The sequence below is a fragment of the Narcine bancroftii genome, chromosome 1 (assembly GCF_036971445.1).
Source record: "Narcine bancroftii isolate sNarBan1 chromosome 1, sNarBan1.hap1, whole genome shotgun sequence".
NCBI classification, from domain to species: Eukaryota; Metazoa; Chordata; class Chondrichthyes; order Torpediniformes; family Narcinidae; genus Narcine; species Narcine bancroftii.
In genome coordinates this window covers 491,337,923-491,364,990 of record NC_091469.1, presented here as the reverse complement: position 1 = coordinate 491,364,990, position 27,068 = coordinate 491,337,923, and the positions used below count along the sequence as shown (strand labels likewise).

Genomic DNA, 27,068 nt, shown 5'->3' with positions numbered 1-27,068 from the left:
AATCACCCATAACTACAACCCTGTATTTCCCACCATTCCAAACTCTGCCTGCTGATCTGCTCCTCAGTGTCCCGAGAGTTAGTTGAGGGACTATAGACGACTCTCAGCATAGTGAGAGCTCCCTTCCTATTTCTGACGTCCACCCACACTGACTCAGTGGATCCTCCCTCTGCAGTGTCCTCCCGTTCTAGAGCCGTGTTACTATCCCTGACCAGTAAAGCTACTCCCCCCCCTCCCCTTACCTCCCATCCTATCCCTTTTAAAACACTTAAACCCCGGTACCTGCATCAACTGATCCTGCCCTTCCTCCAGCCAAGTCTCTGTAACGGCCACAATATCGTAGTTCCATGTACTGATCCATGTTCTAAAATATTCCTAATATTCATCATGCTGAAATAGACACATTTCAACCCCTCTGTCGGGCGACATTTATGTTTTGTCCCTGCCTGTCCTTCCTCACCATCTCAGAACACATGGCATCAGGCTTTTGACCTTCTGCCCTATTCTCTGCCCTCACATTCTGATTCCCACCCCCTGCCAAACTCATTTAAACCCCCCCAACAGCTCCAGCAAACCTGCCCACCAGGATATTGATCCCCCTCCAGTTCAGGTGCAGCCCGTCCTTTTTAACTTTCCTAACTCCCTATAATCCCTCTTCAGGATCTCATCACTACTCCTATCTAAGTCATTGGTCCTCACGTGGATCACAACATCTGGCTGCTCACCCTCCCCCCATCCAAGATCAGAGACATCCCTGCCCCTGGCACCAGGGAGGCAACATACCATCCGGAAGCCTTGATCTCACCCACCAAATTTCCTTTCTCCTAACCAATGAGCCCCCAGTCACCATAGCTCTCCTCTTCTCCCCCTCCCCACCTTCCCTTCTGAGTTGAGGGGCTAGCCTCTGCGCCAGAGACATGTCCACCACAACTTATCCCTGGTAGATCATCACCCCCCCTCCCCCACCTCAGTTTACTTATTGTTTTTTTTTTAATTTTTAATTTTTCACACTATTAACCACATTGATCAAGATACATACATTTTCCTTTTCAAATATATACAGTGTCGTTTTCTCCCCCCCCCTGCCCTCCCTCCCTCCCTCACCTCCCCTCCCACTTATTTAAAGTTCAGAATCTAAGATACATTAAACCCATTAAACAATGTTGTCACTCAATAAAAATAAACAAGAAATTCCACTGAGTCAGTTCTTTTCATTATCTTCTCCTTCTGTCATTTTAGGTGGTAGATGTCCACGGTAAGTTTTCTCTATTGTGTTTCATGTATGGCTCCCATATTTGTTCAAATATTTCAATATTATTTCTTAAATTATAGGTTATTTTTTCTAATGGAATACATTTATTCATTTCTATATACCATTGTTGTATTCTCAAGTTATCTTCTAATTTCCAGATTGACATAATACATTTTTTTGCTACGGCTAGGGTTATCCTAACAAATCTTTTTTGTGCACCATCCAAATCAAGTCCAAATTGTTTGTTTTTTATGTTACTTAGGAGGAAGATCTCTGGGATTTTTGGTATATTGCTTTTTATGATTTTATTTAATATCTGGTTTAGATCTTCCCAAAATTTTTTCACTTTCTCACATGTCCAGATTGCATGAATTGATGTTCCCATTTCTTTTTTACAACGAAAACATCTGTCAGATATTGTTGGGTCCCATTTATTTAACTTTTGAGGTGTAATGTATAGCCTGTGTATCCAGTTATATTGTATCATACGTAACCTCGTATTTATTGTATTTCTCATCGTTCCAGAGCATAACTTCTCCCATGTTTCCTTTTTTATCTTTATATTTAAATCCTGTTCCCATTTTTGTTTAGTTTTACCATTTGATTCCTCATTCTCCTTTTCTTGCAGTTTAATATACATATTTGTTATAAATTTTTTGATTATCATTGTGTCTGTAATCACATATTCAAAATTACTTCCCTCTGGTAACCTCAGACTGTTTCCCAATTTGTCCTTCAAGTAGGATTTCAGTTGGTAGTATGCCAACCTTGTATCGTCAGTTATATTATATTTATCCTTCAATTGTTCAAAGGATAATAATTTATTTCCCGAAAAACAATTTTCTATTCTTTTGATCCCTTTTTTCTCCCATTCTCTAAAGGAAAGGTTATCTATTGTGAAAGGGATTAGCTGATTTTGTGTCAGTATTAGTTTTGGTAGTTGGTAATTTGTTTTATTCCTTTCTACATGAATCTTCTTCCAAATGTTGAGCAGATGATGCAATACCGGAGAATTTCTACGTAGTACCAATTTTTCATCCCATTTATATAATATATGTTCAGGTATCTTCTCCCCTATTTTGTCTAGTTCTAATCTAGTCCAATCTGGTTTTTCCCTTGTTTGATAAAAATCTGATAGGTATCTTAATTGTGCAGCTCTATCATAATTTTTAAAGTTTGGCAGTTGTAAGCCTCCTTGTTTATACCATTCTGTTAATTTATCTAGTGCTATCCTCGGTTTCCCCCCTTTCCATAAAAATTTCCTTATTATTTTCTTTAAATTCTTGAAAATTTTCTCTGTTAATCGTATTGGTAATGTCTGAAATAAATATTGTATCCTTGGGAAAATGTTCATTTTAATACAGTTTATCCTTCCTATCAGTGTTAGTGGTAAATCTTTCCAATGCTCTAAGTCGTCTTGTAATTTTTTCATTAGTGGATAATAATTGAGTTTATATAGTTGGCTGAGCTTTTTATTTATTTGTATACCTAGATATCGCATTGCTTGCATTTGCCATCTGAATGGTGACTCTTTCTCAAATTTTGAGAAATCCGCATTATTCATTGGCATTGCTTCACTTTTATTTGCGTTAATCTTGTATCCCGACACTTCTCCATATTCCTTCAATTTCCTAAGTAATTCTTTTATTGATATTTCTGGTTCTACTAAGTATATTATAACGTCATCTGCAAATAGACTGATTTTATATTCCTTGTCTTTTATTTTTATCCCTTTTATTTTATTTTCTGTTCTTATCAGTTCTGCCAGTGGTTCTATGGCTAATGCGAACAATAAAGGAGATAGTGGGCATCCCTGCCTTGTTGATCTGCTTAAGTTAAATTGTTTTGATATATATCCATTTACTGTCACTTTTGCCAATGGCCCCTTATATAATGCTTAAATCCAATTAATATATTTCTCTGGTAAGCTGAATTTTTGTAGTACTTTGATTAAATAATTCCATTCTACTCTGTCAAAGGCCTTCTCTGCGTCTAAAGCAACCGCTACTGTTGGAATTTTATTTCCTTCTACTGCATGAATTAAGTTAATAAATTTACAGATATTGTCTGTTGTTCGTCTTTTTTTAATAAATCCAGTTTGGTCTAGATTTACTATTTTTGGTACATAGTCGGCTAATCTGTTTGCTAATAGTTTAGCTATTATCTTGTAATCTGTGTTAAGTAAAGATATTGGTCTATATGACGCTGGTAAGTCTTTGGTATTACTGTAATTATTGCTGGTTTTACATGACTCTGGTAAGCTTAGTGTTTTATCAATATGGTTGATTACTTCCAGAAGGGGAGGAATTAATAAATCTTTAAATGTTTTATAGAATTATATTGGGAATCCATCCTCTCCTGGTGTTTTATTGTTCGGTAGTTTTTTTATTATCTCCTGTATTTCTTCTATTTCAAATGGTTTTGCTAATTTATTTTGTTCCTCTGTTTGTAATTTCGGTAGTTCAATTTTAGTTAAAAATTCATCTATTTTATCTTCTTTCCCTTCATTTTCAGTTTGATATAGTTGTTCGTAGAATTCTCTAAAGTTTTCATTAATCTCCGTTGGATTATATGTGATTTGCTTGTCTTTTTTCCTTAATGCCAATACCATTCTCTTAGTTTGTTCTGTCTTAAGCTGCCACGCTAGAATTTTGTGCATTTTTTTCTCCTAGTTAATAATATTTCTGTTTTGTCTTCATTATGTTCTTTTCCATCTTATATGTTTGTAGTGTTTTATATTTTATTTTTTTATCTGCCAATTCTCTTCTTTTAGTTGTGTCATCCTTCATTGCTAATTCTTTTTCTATATTTGCTATTTCCCTTTCCAACTGCTCTGTTTCCTGATTGTCGTCCTTCTTCATCTTGGTTACATAACTTATTATTTGCCCTCTGATGAACGCTTTCATTGCGTCCCATAGTATAAACTTATCTTTCACTGATTCCGTATTTATTTCAAAGTACATTTTAATTTGTCGTTCAATTAATTCTCTAAAATCCTGCCTTTTAAGTAGCATGGGGTTTAATCTCCATCTATACATTCTTGGTGGGATGTCCTCTAACTCTATTGTCAATAACAGGGGTGAGTGATAATAGTCTAGCTTTATATTCCGTTTTCCTAACTCTCTCTTGCATGCGAGCTGATAACAGGAATAGGTCTATTCTTGAGTATGTTTTATGTCTGCCCGAATAATATGAATATTCCTTTTCCTTTGGGTGTTGTTTCCTCCATATATCCAAAAATTGCATTTCTTGCATCGATTTAATTATAAATTTGGTTACTTTGTTCTTTCTATTAATTTTTTTTCCAGTTTTATCCATGTTTGAATCCAAATTAAGATTGAAATCCCCTCCTATTAGTATGTTCCCTTGCGTATCTGCTATCTTCAAAAAGATATCTTGCATAAATTTTTGATCTTCTTCATTAGGTGAATATACATTGAGTAAATTCCAAAACTCTGAATATATCTGACATTTTATCATTACATATCTCCCTGCTGGATCTATTATTTCCTCTTCTATTTTGATTAGTACATTTTTACTGATTAATATAGCTACTCCTCTAGCTTTTGAATTGTACGATGCTGCTGTTACATGTCCTACCCAATCTCTCTTTAATTTCTTGTGCTCCACTTCAGTTAAGTGTGTTTCTTGCACGAATGCTATATCAATTTTTTCTTTTTTCAATAAATTTAACAGTTTCTTCCTTTTGATTTGGTTATGTATTCCGTTAATATTTGTTCTTCTTTGGCTTGGCTTCGTGGACGAAGATTTATGGAGGGGGTCAAAAAGTACACGTCAGCTGCAGGCTCGTTTGTGGCCGACAAGTCCAATGCGGGTCAGGCAGACACGGTTGCAGCGGCTGCAGGGGAAAATTGGTTGATTGGGGTTGGGTGTTAGGTTTTTCCTCCTTTGCCTTTTGTCAGTGAGGTGGGCTCTGCGGTCTTCTTCAAAGGAGGTTGCTGCCCGCCAAACTGTGAGGCGCCAAGATGCACGGTTTGAGGCGAGATCAGCCCACTGGCGGTGGTCAATGGGGCAGGCACCAAGAGATTTCTTTAGGCAGTCCTTGTACCTTTCCTTTGGTGCACCTCTGTCACGGTGGCCAGTGGAGAGCTCGCCATATAACACGATCTTGGGAAGGCGATGGTCCTCCATTCTGAAGACGTGACCCACCCAGCGCAGCTGGATCTTCAGCAGCGTGGACTCGATGCTGTCGACCTCTGCCATCTCGAGTACTTCGACGTTAGGGATGAAAGCGCTCCAATGGATGTTGAGGATGGAGCGGAGACAACGCTGGTGGAAGCGTTCTAGGAGCCGTAGGTGATGCCGGTAGAGGACCCATGATTCGGAGCCGAACAGGAGTGTGGGTATGACAACGGCTCTGTATACGCTTATCTTTGTGAGGTTTTTCAGTTGGTTGTTTTTCCAGACTCTTTTGTGTAGTCTTCCAAAGGCGCTATTTGCCTTGGCGAGTCTGTTGTCTATCTCATTGTCGATCCTTGCATCTGATGAAATGGTGCAGCCGAGATAGGTAAACTGGTTGACCGTTTTGAGTTTTGTGTGCCCAATGGAGATGTGGGGGGGCTGGTAGTCATGGTGGGGAGCTGGCTGATGGAGGACCTCAGTTTTCTTCAGGCTGACTTCCAGGCCAAACATTTTGGCAGTTTCCGCAAAGCAGGACGTCAAGCGCTGAAGAGCTGGCTCTGAATGGGCAACTAAAGCGGCATCGTCTGCAAAGAGTAGTTCACGGACAAGTTTCTCTTGTGTCTTGGTGTGAGCTTGCAGGCGCCTCAGATTGAAGAGACTGCCATCCGTGCGGTACCGAATGTAAACAGCGTCTTCATTGTTGAGGTCTTTCATGGCTTGGTTCAGCATCATGCTGAAGAAGATTGAAAAGAGGGTTGGTGCGAGGACGCAGCCTTGCTTCACGCCATTGTTAATGGAGAAGGGTTCAGAGAGCTCATTGCTGTATCTGACCTGACCTTGTTGGTTTTCGTGCAGTTGGATAACCATGTTGAGGAACTTTGGGGGACATCCGATGCGCTCTAGTATTTGCCAAAGCCCTTTCCTGCTCACGGTGTCGAAGGCTTTGGTGAGGTCAACATAGGTGATGTAGAGTCCTTTGTTTTGTTCTCTGCACTTTTCTTGGAGCTGTCTGAGGGCAAAGACCATGTCAGTAGTTCCTCTGTTTGCGCGAAAGCCGCACTGTGATTCTGGGAGAATATTCTCGGCGACACTAGGTATTATTCTATTTAGTAGAATCCTAGCGAAGATTTTGCCTGCAATGGAGAGCAGTGTGATTCCCCTGTAGTTTGAGCAGTCTGATTTCTCGCCTTTGTTTTTGTATAGGGTGATGATGGTGGCATCACGAAGGTCCTGAGGCAGTTTTCCTTGGTCCCAACAAAGCTTGAAAAACTCATGCAGTTTGGCATGCAGAGTTTTGCCGCCAGCCTTCCAGACTTCTGGGGGGATTCCATCCATACCTGCTGCTTTGCCACTTTTCAGTTGTTCGATTGCCTTATATGTCTCATCCAGGGTGGGAACCTCATCCAGCTCTAGCCTTAGGGGCTGTTGAGGGAGCTGGAGCAGGGCGGAATCTTGGACTGAGCGGTTGGCACTGAAAAGAGATTGGAAGTGTTCTGACCATCGGTTGAGGATGGAGATCTTGTCGCTGAGGAGGACTTTGCTGTCTGAGCTGCGCAGCGGGCTTTGGACTTGGGGTGAGGGGCCGTACACAGCCTTTAGAGCCTCGTAGAAACCCCTGAAGTCGCCAATGTCCGCGCTGAGCTGGGTTCGTTTGGCGAGGCTAGTCCACCACTCATTTTGGATCTCCCGGAGTTTGCGCTGAAGATGGCTGCATGCGCGACGGAAGGCTTGTTTCTTCTCTGGACAGGACGGCTTTGTAAGGTGAGCCTGGTGGGCAGCTCGCTTCTTTGCCAGCAGCTCCTGGATTTCCTGGCTGTTTTCGTCAAACCAGTCCTTGTTTTTCCTGGAGGAGAAGCCCAGTACCTCTTCAGTGGATTGCAGTATGGTAGTCTTCAACTGATCCCAGAGGGTTTCAGGGGACGGGTCCGTGAGGCGGATTGCATCGTCGAGCTTTGCTTTGAGGTTTGCCTGGAAGTTTCTTCTCGCTTCGTCTGACTGCAGGTTTCCAACATTGAACCTCTTTCTGGGGGCTTTATTGTTCCTGGGCTTTGGTTTGAAGTGAAGGTTGAGCTTGCAGCGAACCAGCCGGTGGTCAGTGTGGCATTCCGCGCTAGGCATGACCCATACACACATGTACACACATATATACATACACATATATATTATATATATATATACCCACATACACACATACATATAGTTTGTGGTCATTTTTACTCTCGTTACATGTCTTCATCTCTCTGTCTGTTTTGTAGTTGTTCTGCAAATTTTCGTGCTTCCTCCGGATCCGAGAATAGTCTGTTTTGCTGCCCTGGAATAACTATTTTAAGTACCGCTGGGTACTTTAGCATAAATTTATATCCTTTTTTCCATAGGATCGCCTTTGCTGTATTAAACTCCTTCCTCTTCTTCAGGAGTTCAAAACTTATATCTGGAGAGGAAAAAATTTTTTGACCTTTGTATTCCAGTGCTTTCTCCAATATATTTTCTCTTGTCGTATATCTTAGAAATTTTACTAAAATGGATCTTGGTTTTTGATGTGGTTGTGGTTTAGATGCTAATGTTCTGTGTGCCCTTTCTATTTCCATTTCTTCCTGTAATTCTGGTCTTCCTAGGACCCTGGGGATCCAATCTTTTATATATTCTCTCATATTCTTGCCTTCATCTTCCTTAAGGCCCACTATCTTTACATTGTTTCTTCTATTACAATTTTCCATGATATCTATCTTCTGAGCTAACAGCTCTTGTGTCTCTTTAACTTTTTTATCAGATTCTTCTAATTTCTTTTTTAAGTCATCTACTTCCATTTCTACGGCTGTTTCTCATTCTTCCACCTTGTCCACTCTTTTTCCTATATCTGACATGACCATCTCTAATCTATTCATTTTTTCTTCTGTACTTTTAATTCTTCTTTTTATTTCACTAAATTCTTTTGATTGCCATTCTTTTATTGATTCCATGTATTCTTTAAAAAAATATATATCCATGTACTTGCCCTTCCCTTCTTCTTCCATTTCTCTGTGTTCTTCCTCTTCTTCTTCCTCTGGGTTGGTCATCTGTTGTTTCTTTGATTTCCTTTTACTCTCTTTCTTGTTCTCGTTGTTTTCTATGTTCTCCTCTTGCTGCTTTGTTGTGGTTGTCAATTTCAGCTGTGGAGATCGACTCCTCAGCCGGTCCCCCCTTCTGTCAGTGTTTTTTTTGTCTTGCGACTCCTCGCGCATGTGCGGTTGCGCACTTTTACTCGGCTCTACGAGCCATTTTTGTAGTCCCGAGCTCGGGACTTCGACTGACCTGAGGGAGCGGGCTTCTCTCTCCACAGCGGGCCTCCTCGTACAGGTAAGGCCTTCACCTTCTTCTTCCAATGTCTTTTCTTCTTCTCTTCTTCCCGTTGCTTTCGACTTTTCTTTCTTTGCTGCCATTTTCTTCCCACCTTTACTTTCACTTTATTTTAATTTTTGTGTTGTGCCTTTGTGTTTTCTGTGTTTTTTTTAAACTTTTCCGGAGAGGGCTGGAGTTCCCCGACCGGCCACTACTCCATCACGTGACTCACCTCAGTTTACTTATTGTTGAGTGGTGTTCTGCTCTGTCTGCCTCTTCCCCCTCCCTCTCCTACAGTCACCCAGCTACCTGCCTCCTGACATTTGTGGGGGGGGGGCAACTGTCTCCACGAAGCTCCTCTCTATCACTACCTCTGCCTCCCGAATGATCCGGAGTTCATCCAGCTCTGGCTCCAGTTCCCTAATTTGGTTTCCGAGGAGCTGAAGCTGGATGCAACTCTTGCAGGTGTAGCCATCATGGGCCATTGTGCTGTCCCAGGTTTCCCACATGCCACAGTCAGTGCATTCCCCTGCCCCAGTTGCTGTCTCCATTAACACTTCCTAGTATGAGCCATTTAATCATGAGCTGATCCTTTTTCCCACTTAGACCTACTGCTCGGTCTTTCACGCCCTGGCTAATCAGGAACCTACCAATCTCTCCCTTAAATACATCCAATGACCCGGCCTCGTGCCCACAGATCCATGACCCTCTAGTAGCAGCTGAGCTACTGTTTCACAGAAAAGCATCAATGATTGGAGCTGGAGGCCATGTGGGCCTTTGAGCCAGGCCCACCCTTTGGAGAGACTGATCTTGCCCCTCAGCCCTACCTCCCCACACTCACCCCCTTAATCTTCATGCAAAAAACTCTATGCCACCTAAAGCGAGGAATTTTGAACGTGAGCCAAGCCAAACCCTTTTTATAGCACTATCATTTAAAACTAGACTTTGTTACTTTGTGTTTATGAGCTCCAGGGTCATATCTTGAATTCCACAAAGTTCTCAGGAACCCCATTGGTTAAACAGAACAGGCCAATGTTAGGAATTGAAACTTTCCCATTTAAATTGCTTCCAAATCAGTGCATACAACAATAAAAGAATGAGGGATGTAAAAATAACCTTCCTATTCAGAGCCAGGGAGGAGCTCAAAGATTTGCCGACTGCAGGGAGCCCAAGATTGAACCCAAAAACCTGAAAAGGATCTCAAAATAAAAGTGGTGATAAAATGAGCAACTTCCAACCTAACAGCCAAGCTATAAGGGTTTAGAACAGGCCCTTTGGCCCACGTGTCTGTGCTGAACGTGAAATGGCTGCTTGTACCTGATGCACATGCCTGCTAACAAAGGTTGCTGTTGTATCTGCTTCCACCACTGCCCTGGGCTACCCATTCCAGGCACCCACCACTCTCTGTGGACAAAAACGTCCCACGCACTTTCCTTAAACGTCACCACCCCACCATCTTAACTGAATGTCCTCTGATGACACAGGATGTGAGAGCAGAAGTCGGCCCATTGGCCCTCGAGTCCGCTCTGCCATTCTAATCAGCTGATCTATCCACCCACTCAGCCTCATTCCCCGTCCTTCTCCCCATAATCCTTGATGCCCTGGCTAATCAAATCCCTGTCTGTCGCTCGCTGCCTTTAATACACCCACTCACCTGGCTTCCATAGCCACCTGTGGCAACAAGTTCCACACACTCACAACACTTTTTACCCTGCGGAAAGAATTCTGACCGTCCATGGCAACTTTGTCCAACCTCTCCTCCAGCTCCAGGCAGCGTCCCAGTTAATCTCCTCTGCACCCTCTCCAAAATCTCTATGTCCTTCCTATAATGCTGCAACTCACAGTCAGTGCCTCAACTGGGAAGGCAAACATACCAGCACAAAGCACGCAGACAGGTCCTTCTGGTCCACATCAAACTATTCTACCAAGTCCTGTTGACCATACCCCTGATCATAGCCCTCCAGACTGCTCTCATCCATGAACCTATCCAATCTTAAATGTTGAATTTGAACCTCCATTCAGCTGGAAGCTCGTTCCACACTCCCACTACTCTCTGGGTGAAGAACTTCCCCTAATGTTCCCTCAGACATTTCACATTCACCCTTACCCCATTCCTCTATTTCTTGGCTCGCTCGTCTAACCTCAGTGGATAAAATCTGCTTGCAATTATCCATCTATACCTGGCAACGTTTTGAAAACCTCTTTCAAATCTCCCCTCATTCTTCTACATTCCAGGGAATGTTTAACCTTTCCCTGTACTCAGTTCCTGAAGTCCAGGCAATATCCTAGTAAATCTTGTCTGCACTCTTTCTATCTTATTGATATCTTTCCTATAGTTCAGTGACCAAACCTGCACACATTACTACAAATTTGGACTCACCAATGTCTTGTACAACTTGACCATAACATCCCAACTCCTGGACTCAATACTTTGATTCACGAAGGCGAAGATGCCAAAAGCTCTCTTTACAACCCTGTCCACCTGTGACACCACTTTCAGGGAATTATGTATCTGTATTATATTATGTATCTATCTGTATTATGTATCTGCAAGCTCAGCCCCTCGCTGGACCACCAGCCATGGTTACTGTCTTGAAGGCCCATCTCTACTTCTCCAGAGGAGGAAGGGTGTGTGGTGTTCTCTCCATTTCTGGTGCCCTATTGGTCCACTGCTCCCCCAGAGTCTGTAACCCCTCGGTGTCCACAACACCTCCAATCTTAGTGTCATCTGAAAACTTACTGATCCAATTTACCACATTATCATCCAGACAGGCCTCCAGTCTAAGAAGCATCATCCACCACCACTCTCTACCTTCTCCCGTCCAGCCATTATCGAATCCAGTTCACTACTTCACCATGAATACTGAGTGTCTGAACCTTCCAGACTAACCTCCCACATGGGACTTTGTCAAAGGCCTTAAATAAAGCCCATGTAGACATCATCCACAGCCTTTCCTTTGTCAACTTTCCTCGAAAAACTCTATAAGATCGTTTAAACACACCTACCATGCACAAACCCATGTTAATTATACCTAATCAGTTTCTGGCTATCCAAAATATTGTATATCAAATCTCTTAGAACACCTTCCAATAATTTACCTACTACTGGTGTCAGGCTCACCGGCCTATAATTTCCAGGGTTTCTTTTGGAGCCATTTTTAAACAACGGAACAATTCTGCAGGTTGCCATAAGGCAAACAAACAGTCGCTGTGAGCATTGCCCGGTGCCCCTAACAATAGGAGAAAGAGAGGCCCTTCAGAGTCGCCTGGTGTCCATGGCTTCCCCTTCACTTCTCCCGCAGCTTCTGCAGCCGCAACAGACCCCTATTCGATCCATTGGCCGCCCGAGCTCCAGATCCAAACCTCCGAAATGATCAGGGAACCCTCAGCACCCGAGGCCCTTTGGGAACCCTTCTTATCCTCAGCACCCTCTCAAATCCCGGCTCCAATACCTGGTTCCAGCAGTCCACAGCCCATGTGGGTCCCCCGACCGCAAGTTGCCCTCAGCCTCCCAGCCCCTCGCTGGACCACCGGCCGTAGTCACTGTCTTGAAGGCCCATCTCTACTTCTCCATAGGAGGAAGGGTGTATGGTGATCTCTCCATTTCTGGTGCCCTATTGGTCCATTGCTCCCCTGGAGTCCGTAACCCCTCGTGGCCGCTGTCCAGCTCTGGTGTCGGCCATCATCTTGGGCACAGACCCTGAGGTTGTAGGGTTTTTTGAAAAAATGCCATCGCTCCTTTTACAGGCAGTTAAGTCTGTGCGGAGCAGTGCTGTGTCTCCACTCCCAGCTCTCCTGGGTCCTGCAGCCCTGCCTTTACAGCAGCTCCAGCAGGTCATCAGAACATACACGGTACAGGCCCTTCAGCCATCGATCTGGTGCCAACCTGGATATTCCTACCTTGCAACCCTCTGCTGGCAGCCCTGCAATCAGGACTTGGCTTTGAGCAGGAAAGGGGACCACACTGTAAATGCTCAGTTGTATTGGGGTCCACCCTCTGACTCATGTGTGACCTCTCCCTCCACAGGTGTCACCCAGGAGAAGATTGACGAATGCCGTGTTGCCACGGAGCAATGGATGATTGGAGACATCAGGAAGTTGGTGGAGAGCCAATCTGACCTGAACAGTCAGAATGAACTCGGTGCCTGTCTGGTACGATCCTGCTGACTGCTCCCCTCTGCCGTCCGGGCCTTGTTGCGCCCCACAACCCTACCCCCACCTACGACCCCAACTCCAAACATGATCAGTCCAACTTCAGCCTGGTGAGGAAACCTGTGGGTGTCACTCACCAAGCCAGGCTTGGATAAGGTGGACAGCCAGCATTCTTTTCCCAGGGCAGGTGAAGCAAACACCAGGGGATATTGAGATAGAATATCGAACACTACTGCACAGTACAGTACAGGCCCTTCGGCCCTCGAGGTTGTGCTGGCCCATATATTCCTTTAAAAAAACTAAACCCTCCCTACCCCGTAACCGTCTATTTTTCTTCCATCCATGTACCTGTCTAAGAGTCTCTTAAATGCCCCTAATGTTTCAGCCTCCACCACCACCAAGGCATTCCAGGCCCCCACAACTCTCTGTGTAAAAAAATGTACCCCTGACGTCTCCCCTCAACTTCCCTCCCTTCACTTTGTACACATCCTCTGGTGGTGTTTGCTATTCCTGCCTTGGGAAACAGGTGCTGGCTGTCCACCCTACAACCGGGAGTTGTAGTTAATGGGGTGTAATTGGGCAGCACGGAGTCGTGAGCCAAAAGGGCCTGTTACCGTGCTGTTTGTCTACATTTAATTTGAGGGGAGAAACAATTAGGGGAAAAGTTTTCACATAGGGGGTGGAGGGTGCCGGGGTGGTGGTGGAGCCTGGTACATATGGGGCATTTAAAAGACTCTTAGATGGGCAAACGGGTGTAAGAAAAATAGATAATGAGGAATGGAGGGTTTAATTTTTTTTTGGTAGGTATATACAGTATGGATCGGCACAACACTGTAGGCTGAAGAGACTGTACTGTGCTGGATTATTCTATGATTTCCCCATCCAGATTACCACTGAGAAGGTTCTGTGCTGGCTGGCGTAGCACCATGCCCTACAACCATACAACAGCCTTTATGGGGTACCTCATCAGATGCCTCTGCAAATCCAAGTAGACATCGACAAGCTCCTGCCTTTTGGTGCTCTTTGTTACACCTTCAAACTTGGACAAATGGCTCACAGGCGAATTTTCTTTCATTAAAAAAGGACAGGGAGACAGGACTTGGGGGTGGGGGGGGGAGGGTGGTGGGGGGAAGTTGGGTGGGGCAGGGATGGAGACTTTGGTGATGCAGGCTCGTGGCACAGGTGAGGGGAGAGGGCCTGACCTGACCGATGTTTTCTTCCCTTCGCCAGTTCCACGTGGCAGCAGCCAACGGCTACACAGAGGCTGCTGAGCTCCTCCTGACCCATGGAGCCAGGGTGGAAGTGAAGGATGCCGACGGATGGGAGCCATTGCATGCAGCCGCCTGCTGGGGGCAGGTCAGTGCTGTGGAGGGTTGGTGTGTAGTGGGGAGGGTGGGCGTGCGGCGGGGTGGGTTGGTGTGCTCCGGGGAGGGTGAGTTTGAGGCGGGGAGGGTCGGTATGCACCGGGGAGGGTGGGTGTGCGGTGGGGAGGGTCAGTGTGCACCGGGGCAGGGCGGTGTGCACTGGGTTGGCGTGTGCCAGGGACGCATGGTAGGGGGGGGGGGGGGTGGGCATCTGGTTTGACAGGCGGTTCTGTCCCAGACCAAGCACTCTGACTCCTTGCTGCAGGTCCACATGGTGGAGCTTCTAGTGGGACACGGAGCCAACCTGAATGCCAAGTCCTTCTTGGATGAGACCCCAATCGGTAAGGATCTGCTTCTGATACCAATGAGGCCAGGTTCCCTGCTACCATAGAGCACTAAGACCATCCGTATGACCAGCCGCTACCCTCATCTCACACAACCCTTGCAGGGACCGTTTCTGTGCTACACTGGAGAACGGTGGGTCAGGCAGCATCCGTGGAGGGATGAGCAGATAACGTTTCCTGTTGAAAGCCTTTGGTCAGAACCGGAACGAGAGAGGGGCAGAGAAGGCGGGGGTTGGAATTCTGGGTAAAGCACATGGATAACCTGCGGATGAACTGCCTCCAGGAAGATGGGCAGAGTGATCCGCCAATCACTGAGGATGTTGTGATCTGTGACCATTGTCCTTAGCTCCCTCCACAGGATCCCTGCATACCCTCCCCCTCCCTCCACAGGATCTCTATGTTCCATCCCCCTCCATCCACAGGATCCCTGCATTCCTTCCCCCTCCCTCCACAGGATCCTTACATTCCCTCCACCTCCCTCCACAGGATCCCTAGGTTCCCTCTCCCTCCCTCCACAGGATCCTTACGTTCCCTCCACCTCCCTCCACAGGATCCCTAAGTTCACTCTCCCTCCCTCCACAGGATCCCTACGTTCTCTCCCCCCTCCCTCCATTGGATCCCCACAATCTCCTCCCCTCCCCCCACAGGGTCCCTACATTCCCTCCCCGTCCCTCCATAGAATCCCTACATTCTCTCCTCCTCCCTCCATAGGATCCCTACAATCTCCCCCCCTCCCTCCACAGGATCCCTACATTCCCTCCCCATCCCTCCACAGGATTCCTACGTTCCCTCCCCCCTCCCTCCATAGGATCCCTACCTTCTCCCCCCTCCCTCCACAGGATCCCTACATTCCCTCCCCATCCCTCCACAGGATCCCTACGTTTCCTCACCCCTCCCTCCATAGGCCCACAGAACTACCTATATTACAGCACAGAAATAGGCCCCTTTGGCCCTTCTAGTCTGTGCCAAATCATTTTTTTGCCCAGTCCCATAAACCTAAACCCGGCCCATAACCTTCCATACCCTCTCATCCATGTACCTGTCCAAATTCCTCTTCACCTCTTCGGCTGGCAGCTCGTTCCACACCCCCACTACTCTGTGTGAGGAAGTTCGCCCTAAACTTTTCCCCTTTCACCCTTAACCCATGTCCTCTGGTTTGTATCTCACCCACCTTCAGTGGAAAAAGCCGACCTACGTTTACTCTGTCTGTCCCCCTCATAATTTTAAATACCTCCATCAAATCTCCCCTCATTCTTCTACTCTCCAGGGAATAAAGTCCTGACCTGTGGAACCTTTCCCTGTAACTCAGTTCCTAGAGTCCAGGCAACAACCTAGTAAATTTTCTCTGCACTCTTTCTATCTTATTGATATCTTTCCTGTAGTTCAGTGGTGAAAACTGTACACAATCCTCCACATTTGGCCTCTCCAATGTCTTAGACAACTTTTTAAAAAAATATTTTATTTTTGATTTTTTTTTCAGAGATTCGTGCAAATCCAATAAACTGAATTTTCCCTTCTCTTTTCACATAATGTGATTTACAGAGTCCTTATTCCCCCCTCCTTACACCCTCCCCTCCCTATCCCTTAAATTAGACAAATACCAAAATACAAAAAGCAGCTAAATACATATGAAGACATCGATCCTCCGCGAGGCTGGAGGGCCTCAGGTATAAAATAGAAACGGGTCAGGGAGGGGGCGTGACAAGATGGCGTAGAGTCTAGACGTGCAATCTCGACCTCTCTGGCCAGACTTTTAAATACCTGTTTTTTAACCCTTTGTTTCCAAGTTTAAACTTTTAAAATTTTAGTTTAAAGTATTAAGGAATTATTAGGGCCACTAATGGTAAAAAGACTAAATCTCAAGTTCAAAAGAAGATACATTTTCAAAGTGCTGAAGATCTGGGGCCTAGTCGACTTGATACAGCCCCAGGCTCAATTTCTTCATTTCATAAATCCCAAAGATCGCCTGTGGAGGCTAAAAAGGAAATGCATCAGGCAGCATTACAACCTGAAGAAATCGTTTTTTTTCGCAAATTGATGAGAAAACAACGAGATGCGGGGGGAGACCAGCGGCGACTCCCTGAAGAAGTCAGGGTGCCGTCGCTGGGAATCCAGACCCGCAGTAAATCTTTTAAAATGCCTTCTATTGAGTTGCAGCAGGAGCTGCAGTTACCTTGTTCTGTCACTATGTCAGAGAGAGAGCAGAGATGAGCTTTACTGAATCACAATTGAAGGCAGCTATTCAAGCTGTTATAAAACCTGGAATGGATTTGTTGACATCTCAAATGAATGAAATGGCTCAACTGAATGCTGGTATGAGTTCAGAATTAAATATGGTTAAGACACATGCGGATGCATCTTATGAAGAATTTAAAAAATTTCAGACTGCTTTTTTGGACTGTGAACAAGTGACTTCTAACACAGAAAAGGTGTTGAAGGTGGAAAAATCATTCATAGAATTAGGAGAATGTGAGAAGGAGCTAGAAAGAAAAATAGATTATTTGGAGAATCAAAGCAGAAGGAATAATGTGAAAATTGTTGGTTTGCCAGAAGGTATAGAAGGACAAGATCCTCTTCGTTTCTTTAAAGACTGGATCCCGCAAATATGAGGGCAAGAATTTTTCTCTGGGGGATTGGCACTGGAAAGAGCCCATAGAGCTTTGAGAAGAACACCCTCAGCTGGTCAACCCCCGAGACCGGTAATAATTCGATGTCTGAGTTATTTGGACAGAGAAGCAATACTTCGACTTGCAGTACAAAATGCGAGACAACGACAAACTCCGTTATTGATTCAGAATAGCAGAGTCTTTTTTTATCCTGATCTGAGACAAGAGGTCATTCAACGTTGACGTCGATTCAATCCAGTTAGACGTTTTGTGGCGTAAAGGTTATAAGTCTACTTTTCGTTACCCTGCAGTGTTGAAGGTGTTTTATGGAGACTATCAATGTCGGTTTTTTGAAATTGATTGTGAAGCAATGATTTTTGCTGATTCATTGCCTGATATATGAGGACAAAGACGTCATCCACCATTATCTCCTAAAGAAAAACCTGGTTGTTCTGGAAACAGAAGAAATGGGAAAAACGGGAATGGAAAGAGTCCAACTTCTTCTGAAATGGGATCTTCGAGATTGGAATCTTCTGGAAGAAAAGAAGAATTTTCTTATTTTATTTTTTCTTTTGTTATGAGATTTGGATGTTACTGATTGTTTGGGTGCGGAGGGAGAGATTCGCACTAAGTTCTTTACTAGTCATCAGGCACTGGTGTGTGACCCACACCCAATTTTTGTTTAGGGGATTACTACCTTTTGGTCGTTTTTTTTGGGGAGGCAGATTTTTTTAAATCTTTTTTTTATTTTTATTTTTTAACTTTTTTCTTAGTTTTTAATTAAAAAAAAGAAACGTTTCAGGGCAAAAACACTCGTTGCCTGCACCACATTCCCCATGTCATACTCTTAATCCTTTACCTGCTGGGATGGATTGTTTCTCTTATTTGTGGGGTGGGGGGGGGGTGTGTGAATTATAGCTGTACCCCAAGATGCCTCAGATCCAGTTGCCACACTTCAACGAATTTGTCATATCTCTTCTGTAAATTGTCGGTGATTTTCACCAAGGGAATACAACCCTGTATTTTCCTTTTCCTTCGTGTGATATTTAGCTGGGACTCGAACTTCCACGTGACCACTATACACATCCTGGCTACTGACAAACTGAATTTGGTGTTTGGACAGTCTAAACTGTACTTTTCCCAATATTTCCCAGAAGGTACAACTCTGGATCCTGTGGAAGATCCACCTTTGTGATTTTTTTTCAGCGTGTCCCCCAGCTCTTCCCAGAAGGATCTCACCCTTGTACCAGCCAGATGGAGTGGACAAAGGTTCCAACCTCCACACCAGACCCGAGACACATTTCTGAAATTTCTGGCTTTGATGTCTTATAGAATGATGGGCCGGGTTGGCCAGTGGATATGTCACAGAGAAGTTTGCTGCCTGTTGGGCTGATGGGGATGTCCTCAAATTGCAGGCCCGAGACTGTGTGGTATTAGGCCGGCATTTCTTTGTCCAGCTGCTGTGCCCCAGTGAGCGCCGCGTAGTCCAACCCTGGGGACAAGGAATGCGCCGAGCAGATGGAGGTGTGAGATAGTTGCGTTGGCCACGACGTTTTTCCCGGAGATGTGTTTGACAGTGGTGGTTTACTCTGAGATGTATGACAGGTGGTGTTGTTGCCGTGCCGACCATGGACCAGACACTTTAGCGACTGCGAAGGTGAGGGGTTTATGGTCTGAGAAGACCGTGAACTACCACCCCTCCAAGAAATTTAGAAAGTGCCGGATGGTACTAGAAGGTAGCAGCTCCCAGTCGAAGACACTGTAATTCAGCTCTGGGCAGGTCGAAGCTGCCGGCTGAAGAACGCAAGTGGTTTCCACTGACCCTCAATTAGTCATTCCAGCCCACTGCCAACTGCTGAATTGGAAGCGTCAACCGCGAGGACTATGGGCACATCCACCCATGGGTGCACCAGGAGGGTGATGTTTGCAAGGGTGTCCTTGGCCTGCTCAAAATCCACTGATGACTCCATGTCCCAGGTGATTTCCTTGACTTTGCCAGACATCAGGCCGAACGGGTCGCATGATTCGGGCTGCTGATGGTAGGAATCAATAGTAAAAGTCGATCATGTCCACAAGCTCCTGCAGGCCCTTGTCTGTACTGGGCCTGGCAAACTGGTGTATGGCCTCGACTTTCACCGGCAAGGGAACCGCTCCATGCTAGTTGATATGGTGTCCAAGAAATCAATGGCCAACAGCCCAAACTGACACTTTGAGAGGTTGATAGCCAGGCCTTATTCACTCAGGCAGCGGCAGAGTTGGCAAAGGCTCTTGGTGCAAGCGGCTGACAATCGGGATATCATCTAAGTAGACGAAGACGAAATCCAAGCCATGCACCGAGTCCATGAATCTCTGGAACATCTGTGCCATGTTCTTGGGTCCAAAAGGCATCTGCCAAAACTTGAATAGGCCAAACGGGGAGATGAGGGACGTCTTGGGGACATCGCTGGGCTGGACAGGAATCTAGTGATACCCATGGAGCAGGTCGACCTTGGAGAAGATGCATGCCCCATGCAAATCAGCTGTAAAGTCCTGAATGTGGGGCACTGGGTAGTGACCGGGTGTGGTGGTGTTCTTGAGCTTTCTGTAGTCGCAACATGGCCTCCATCCACCAGCCAACTTGGGCACCATCTACAGCAGAGACACCCACAGGATTTCTGAGCACTGGATGATCCCACCTCCATTTTCCTGAACTCCTCCTTGGCAAGGTGGAGCTTATCGGGTGGGAGCCTGCATGTCCTTGAGTGGGGATGTGCTGCTGTACACCATGCTCACGGGTGTCTGTGGAGAACTGTGGCATAATAATGGTCGGGAACTCTGCCTCTACACTGGCAAACTCTTTACCTGACAAAGTCACCAAGTCCAGGTTTGGGGCTGGTAACTTGGCTTCACTGAGCGAGAAGGTCTGGAAGGTCCTGGCAATCACTAGGTGCCATCCCTTGAGGTCCACTCGGAGGCAGTGCACCCAGAGGAAATCTGCGCCCAATAAAGGCTGTGACACTGCTGTCATTGTAAACGACCAGGTGCAATGAATGGAACCGAACTGTAGTGGGATGGTTCACGTGTTGTATGTGTGAATACTACTGTTGTTGGCAGCGGTGAGCACCGATCCTGACTTCCCAGTGCAGGTGTCGTGGCTCGAGGGGGGGGGGGGCAAGACATTAACCTCCATCCCTGTGTCTATGAGGAACCTTCACTTGGAGTTCCCATAAGTAAAGGAGACTATCACGGTGGCCAGCTGCCGTAGCCATTACTGACAGCCGGCCCCAGGATTTCCCGGAAAAGAACAGGGTGGGTAGCAGCGGTGGGTTCCTGAACCCCACTCTTGGTGGTAAAAGCACCAATGGTCCGAACTGGGATTGCTCCCTGCTGCAGGTTTCACCAGCTTCGTTAGTGGCGTGGGGAAGGTCCGGGCCTTAGGACATGATGCAGCAACTTCGTCTATGGAGCCCCCGCCATGCTGCTTGGTGTGCCGCAGGATATCTGCATGGGCCACTGCTTTGCGTGGATCTCTGAAATTGTCGTCAGCAAGGAGGAGACGGATATCTTCTAGAATCTGCTTGAGAAAGACGTTCAAACAATAAACATGGTTAAGAGCATCTGCTAGTGCCAGCGTCTCGTTCATTTAGGCCGATAGTGCGCGGTCACCTAGGCTGTCCATGTGGAGCAACCGCATGAATGGCAAGAGAGGCCAAAAGTACGGATCGGGAGCCCCTTGATTATTTCATACCTGTCCGCAACCAATGGCTGGTATAAGAAGTCGTTAATGGATCCTGTTATTTCCTGGTCCGAGACGATTTGCCTAACCTGGAATTGGGCTTCATCCTGTTCAAACCAGACCTGCGGCTGCAAGGTCCAGAACGCCAGCAGTTTCAGTGAAACTGCATTGTATGTGCTTGGGTCAGTCATCGTTGGGTCCAAATGCCGTTTGGAATGTAGTCGCACAAGGCACTCAATGAACAAAAGAACCAAACATTCGAAAGTTAGTTGAACCAACTGACTTTAATAGAACTCTTTCACATGCTTAAATCCCTCAGAACCCAATGACGCTGGCGACTCCTGGGACTTTTATGGCGTCAGCCGCCAGGCCGTGGGCTTGTCGTGCACCCAGAGCTCTCACTGACAGATCTGCCCGCAACCCTGTGACCTGGTTCGCCTGTACGTGGGCGAGCCGCAGTATCTAAAAACCTGGCTTGAACTGTGCCTACCTGCTGAATCTTTTTTGTTCCTTGAATAGGGTGGCCCTTTCAGACTTCAACTCCGACTATTCCTCGCCCCTGACCTGTTCTCACTGAAGCCTGTTGAGCCAAAGCCCCCACTGACGATGACCCCTCCGCTACAGTCCCTCACTTTTATAGGGATACTCAGCTTCCCCCAATCTGAGTCTCTCCTTTTTCAATCCTTTCGTCTTGAACTCGAACTCAATTGCCCAGTCAACTGCTTTCAATCCCATTCTTCTGCTTTCTCATTGTAATCCTTGATTCCCTTCCGGATCAAGAATGTATCTACCTCAGTTAAATATCCCCAATGTCTTGGCCTCCACAGCTATCTGTGGCAAAGATTACCCAAATTTCCCCCCCTCTCTGGGTGAAGAAATTCCTGCTTATCTGTCCTAAAGAGGCCGGTTATATCGAGAGAGTTGCAGTGAGAGCTCCATTGGTATCGAGCTGAGGCAACATGACTTTACTATTTTGGGGATTGTTCGGGAGTTGGAGAAGTGTGGGAATGATCTTGGTGGGGGGGGGGGTTAACTCACACGTGTTTGGGGGTGGAGGCGTGTATCAGGAACAGGAGCCAGCCATTTGGCCTGTCGACCTTGCTCTCCATTCAATATATCCTTAATTTGATGCGGGTCTTTCTCTCTGTGTCGCAAACACATTCATTGAGGCAGCCTCTAGTGCTTCCTTGGGCAGAGAATTCCACTGATTCCTCGCTCTCTGGGAGAAGCAGTTCCTCCTCATCTCCATCCTAAATCCACTTCACTGAAAAAAGGCCATGTCGTCTGGTTCTACTCTTGCCTCCCAGTGGAAACAACTTCCCTGCTTCCATTTTATCTTCCCCTTTCATAATTTCATATGTGTTTTTAAGGATGCCCCCCCCCTTCTTCCTTCTGAATTCCAGCGAATATAGTCCTGGGCAACTCAATCCCTCTTTGGCTGTCCCCCTCATTTCCAGAACCAACCTGGTGAACCTCCTCTGCTCCATCCCCAGAACTAGTCTCAAGATGAGACCAGAACCACACACAGTACTCCACGTGTGGCCTCACCAGTGCCTTGTACATGCTGCAGAACCTCCCTGCAAACTGCTAGGGAAGGGCCCACCCACTCATTGGATAGCTGGGGAAGTGGGTCGCCCAGTGGAGAAGGGGACCACCCAGTGAGGGGGGGGTCACCCACTGGTCAGACAGCTGGGCAACGGATCAATCAGTGGGGGAGGGGGGTTACACACTGGTCAGACAGCTAGGGGAGGGGGCACCCAGTGGAGAAGGGGGGCCACCCAGTGAGGGGAGGGGACCCACTTGTCGGACAGCTGGGCAAGTGATCAACCAGTGGAGGAGGGTGTTACCCATTGGATAGATAGGGGAGGGGGCCACTCAGTGGGGAAGAGGGGGATACCCACTGGACAACAGGTGGGGGAGTGGGTCACCCACTGGTCAGACAGCTGGGCGAGGGGGTCACCCACTAGTCAAGACAGCTGGGGGAAGGGGGTCACTCAGTGGTCAGACAGTAGGGGAACTTCCAGGGATCAGCCGGGAATCCACTGGGGAACCGCCGGATAACTGCTTCGGGCAGGTGACACGTTCTGCATCCTCATTGGTTCTACCGTTCCAGATGTGTGCGGGGATGAAGAAGTGCGGGCAAAGCTGCTGGAGCTGAAACACAAACGCGACGCCATCATGAGGTCGCACGACAAGCATCGCACGGCTCTACAACGGCGCACCTCCAGCACCGGCAGCAGGGGGTGAGTGGGGAGTCTGTGCCACAGTGGAGGGGGGGGTCCTGTATACCAAACCCATCCCAGCACAGCCCGCTATAGCACAGCATCAGGGGTCCCATGGGAAAGGGTAGCGAGTCCCAGGATCCTCCAGTCCTGGAGTTGGGGTGACAATTTCTCAGGGTCAGGAGGGGGTCACAGGGTTGGAGACCCTGGGTCAGAGTTGACCAATCCAAGGGCTTTTGGGGTCATGAGGTCAAGGTGATGAGTCCTGGGGTCATTGATCATGGGATCAGGGTTAAAGAAGTTCTGCTGAGGGAATTTGAGGAGCTCAGAACTAAATTTAAAAGGTGGTCATCTCTGGATTACTACCTAAGCCACTTGCAAATTGGCCCAGGGTCCAGATGTTTGAGAGTCAGATCCAAATTTATTGTCATGAACAAGTCACAAAATTAATTGTTTCGCAGCAGGCGTCAAAGTCCAAACATTTGTATAAAAACCACCTCACAACAATAAGTTTTTTTAAAAATGCAAGAAAAAGTCAGGCAGTGTCTGTGGTTCATTGATCCTTCAGAAATCTGATCTTGTGCCGCTGGGTGCTTGTCTTCAGGCTCCTGTATCTTTTCCCCGATGGGAGCAGAGTGAAGAGGGCCTGGCCTGGGTGGTGGGGTCCTTGAAGATAGAGGCTGCTTTTTTAAGACACCGCCTCATGTAGATGTCCTCGATGGAGTGAAGTCTGGTGCCTGTGATGTCGCAGGACGAGTTAACAACCCTCTGGAGTTTATTCTTATCCTGAGTGTTGGCACTTCTGTACCAGGCAGAGATGCAACCAGCCAGAATGCTCTCCATGGTGCACTGTACACTTTTGAAAGTCTTTGGTGACCTCCCAAATCTCCTCAATCACCTCACAAAGTACAGCTGCTGGCGAGCTTTCCTCATGATTGCATTGACATGGAAAAAGTTGAATGTGTGGTTCAAGGATTGGTGTGGGAGAAGTGGGGTCCAAATCCAAATTGGCACCATTGTTGGGGAAGGAAGGAAATTGTTCCATCTGAATTGTAGGGGGTTCAACAGATTGGAGAGGGATGGATAAAGGAAAAGAGAAGAATGTGGATAAAATAAAAGGAAAGGTTAAAAAAGAAAAGTGGAATGTATAAGCCAAGAGTAAAAGAGGCAAAGACGACCAGATTTTAAAAGCACAATGGGTATAAGGGCACTGCATTTGAATGCTGTCGGATTTGAAACAAGGCCCAGTGAACTTGTGGCACAGATCAGTACAAAGGGGTATAATTTAGTGACCATTACAGAAATGTGGTTGCAGGGTGGAGAGGATTGGGAATTAAATGTCCAAGGATATCAGGCAGCAAGGAAGGATGGGCTGGAAGGTGAGGGAGGTGGGGTAGTGCTCTTAGTTTTAAATTTAACTTAAAATTTTTAAATTTAGACATACAGCACGGTAACGGGCACTTTCGGCCCACGAGTCTGTGCCGCCCAATTAACTTACACCCCCGGTACGTTTAGAAGGGTGGGAGGAAACCGGAGCCCCTGGGGAAAACCCATGCAGATATGGGGAGAATATACAAACTCCTTACAGACAGCACGGGTTTCGAACCCTGGTCCCGATCACTGGCGCTGTAACAGCGTTGCGCTCACCGCTACGCCAACTGTGCTGCCCTCAGGGAAGGTAGATATGAAAAAAGATTAGGACAAAATATAAAAACGGACAGTAAAAGTTTTTATAATTATATAAAGCGAAAAAGGGTGGTTGAAGTGAAGGTTGGTCCCATGGAGGATAAGAAGGGGAATTGATATTGGGTAACGAGGAAATGGCTGAGGATTTGAATGTCTATTTTGTGTTGGTCTACCATGCTAAAGACAGATGCTATGGGTGTGATGGGAAGTGATGACCTAGATGTAATAGCTATCACTAAAGAGGTCGTACTGAACAAAATCATGGGTCTAAAGATAGATAAGTCCCCTGGACCTAATGAAATGCATCCCAGGATACTGAATGAAATGGCAAAAGTTATAATTGAGGCTTTAGTGATAATTTACCAAAATTCTCTGGACTCTGCATAAGATTGGTGAATATCACACCTTGCTAATGGATGTGGCAAAAGGCAGGGAACTACAGGCCAGTTAGTTTAACGTCTGTAGTTGGGGAAAATGCATGAAGCTATCATTCAAGAAGAAATAGTGAGGTATCTGGAGCGAAATGGATCCATCAGGCAGACGAAGCATGGATTTAGCAAAGGCGAGTCCTATTTGACAAACTCACTGGAGTTCTTTGAGTGCGGTAGACAGAGGGGAGCAGATGGTTATTGTTTACCTGGATTTCCAGAAGGTGATTGATAAGGTGCCGCATAAACAACTGATACAGAAGATGAGGGTACGTGGAATTGGAGGTGATGTATGAGCAAAGATAGAGGATGGGTTAACCAATAGAAAGCAGAGTTGGGTACTGGGACATTTTTCTGGATGGCATTTGGTGGTGAGTCGGTGCTGGTGTGGAAAAGCAAATTGTGCAGAGGGTATGGAGAGTCTGCAGAGAGATATCGATAGATTCAGTGAATGGGGACGGTCTGGCAGATGGGGAACAATGTTGGCAAATGGGAGGTTATCCACTTAATGGAAGATCAGATTATTATTTAAATGGCAAGTGATTACAGTTTGGTGCCGTGCAGAAGGACTTGGGAGGGCTTGTGCATGAATCACAAAAGGTTGGTTTGCAGGTGCAGCAGGCAGTCAGGGAGGCAAATGGAATGTTGGCCTTCATTGATGAGGGATTGAGTTGAGGAGCAGGAAGGTTATCCTGCAACTGTACAAGGGTCAGGTGAGGCTGCATCTGGAGAACTGCGGGCAGTTCTGGTCTCCACACTTGAGGAAGGATTTGGAGGTGGTGCAGAGGAGGTTCACTATATTGATTCAAGGGATGAGGGGATCTGCCTATGAGACGAGAATAGGAGGGGATCTTATAGAAAATTATGAAAGGCATAGATAAGAGGTAGGTAAGTTGCTCCCATTGTCAGGGGAGCCCTAGCCTCAAGATCCAGGGATGGAGATGAGGAGGAACTGCATTTCCCAGAGGGGAGCGAATCTGTGGAATTCACTGCCCAGCGAAGCAGCAGAGGTGACCTCAGTAAATATATTTACGACCAGGTTGGATCGATTTCTACATAGTAAGGGATTTAAGGATATGGGGAAAAGGCAAGTCGGTGGAGATGAGCCTATCATCAGATCAGTCAGGATCTCATCGAATGGTGGAGCAGGCTCGACGGGCTGTATGGCCTATTCTTGATCCTATTTCTTCTGTCCTCTCTAATCTGTGCGGACAGGAAGGTGGTGCGGAAGGTGAGCGTGACGGAGAGGAACAACCTGTACCGGCAGGAGCATCGGGACGAGGCCCGGGCCTGGCAGCAGGTGGGTGTGGACCGAGACCCCGAGTTGCAGGCTGAAGAGGACGATGACACCCTGACCAACTCCCAGCTCAGGCCTGAGGCCTCGGTGAGAGTCAACCCTGCATTCCAGGGTGGGCAAGTTGAGGATTCAGGGTCCAGGGCGGGCCGGGTCAGGGATTCAAGGTCCAGGGTGGGCAAGTCAAGGATTCAGGGTCTGGGGCTAGTGGGTCAGAGATTCAGGGTCTGGGTCAAGCAAGTCAGGGTTCAGGGTCCAGGGTAGGTGATTCAGGGTCCTGGGCAGGAGAGTGTGTCAGGGATTCAGGGTCCGGGGCAGGTGGGAATGTTGGGGATTCAGGGTTTTTCCTTAAGCAAGCTGTCATTGAGAAGTGATCAGCAAGAAAGGAATAGCGAGAGGTGTGGGTGGGAATTGTTCCAACAGGCTGGGGCAGCACGAATTTGGGAAGGGAAGGTCCTGCCTGACAAGTTCTCTGGAGTTGTTTAAGGGTAAAGTTAGTGCAGTAGGTGATGTGGTGTCTAGATGGTCAAGATCAAGGTTCAAT

The 27,068-nt window shown here is 46.5% G+C and overlaps 1 protein-coding gene across 5 annotated transcripts in view; it reads left to right on the top strand.

The window, feature by feature from the left end:
* The window catches only part of ppp1r16a (protein phosphatase 1, regulatory subunit 16A), a 143,139-nt gene that overhangs the window by 110,112 nt on the left and 5,959 nt on the right, over positions 1–27,068 (top strand). For all 5 annotated transcript variants that reach the window (XM_069915136.1, XM_069915138.1, XM_069915139.1 and 2 more), the window contains exons 6-10: positions 12,741–12,865; positions 14,096–14,221; positions 14,495–14,570; positions 23,008–23,137; positions 26,446–26,614. In XM_069915136.1, coding sequence (XP_069771237.1) covers positions 12,741–12,865; positions 14,096–14,221; positions 14,495–14,570; positions 23,008–23,137; positions 26,446–26,614 — 626 coding nt within the window. The remainder of the gene's footprint in view (positions 1–12,740; positions 12,866–14,095; positions 14,222–14,494; positions 14,571–23,007; positions 23,138–26,445; positions 26,615–27,068) is intronic.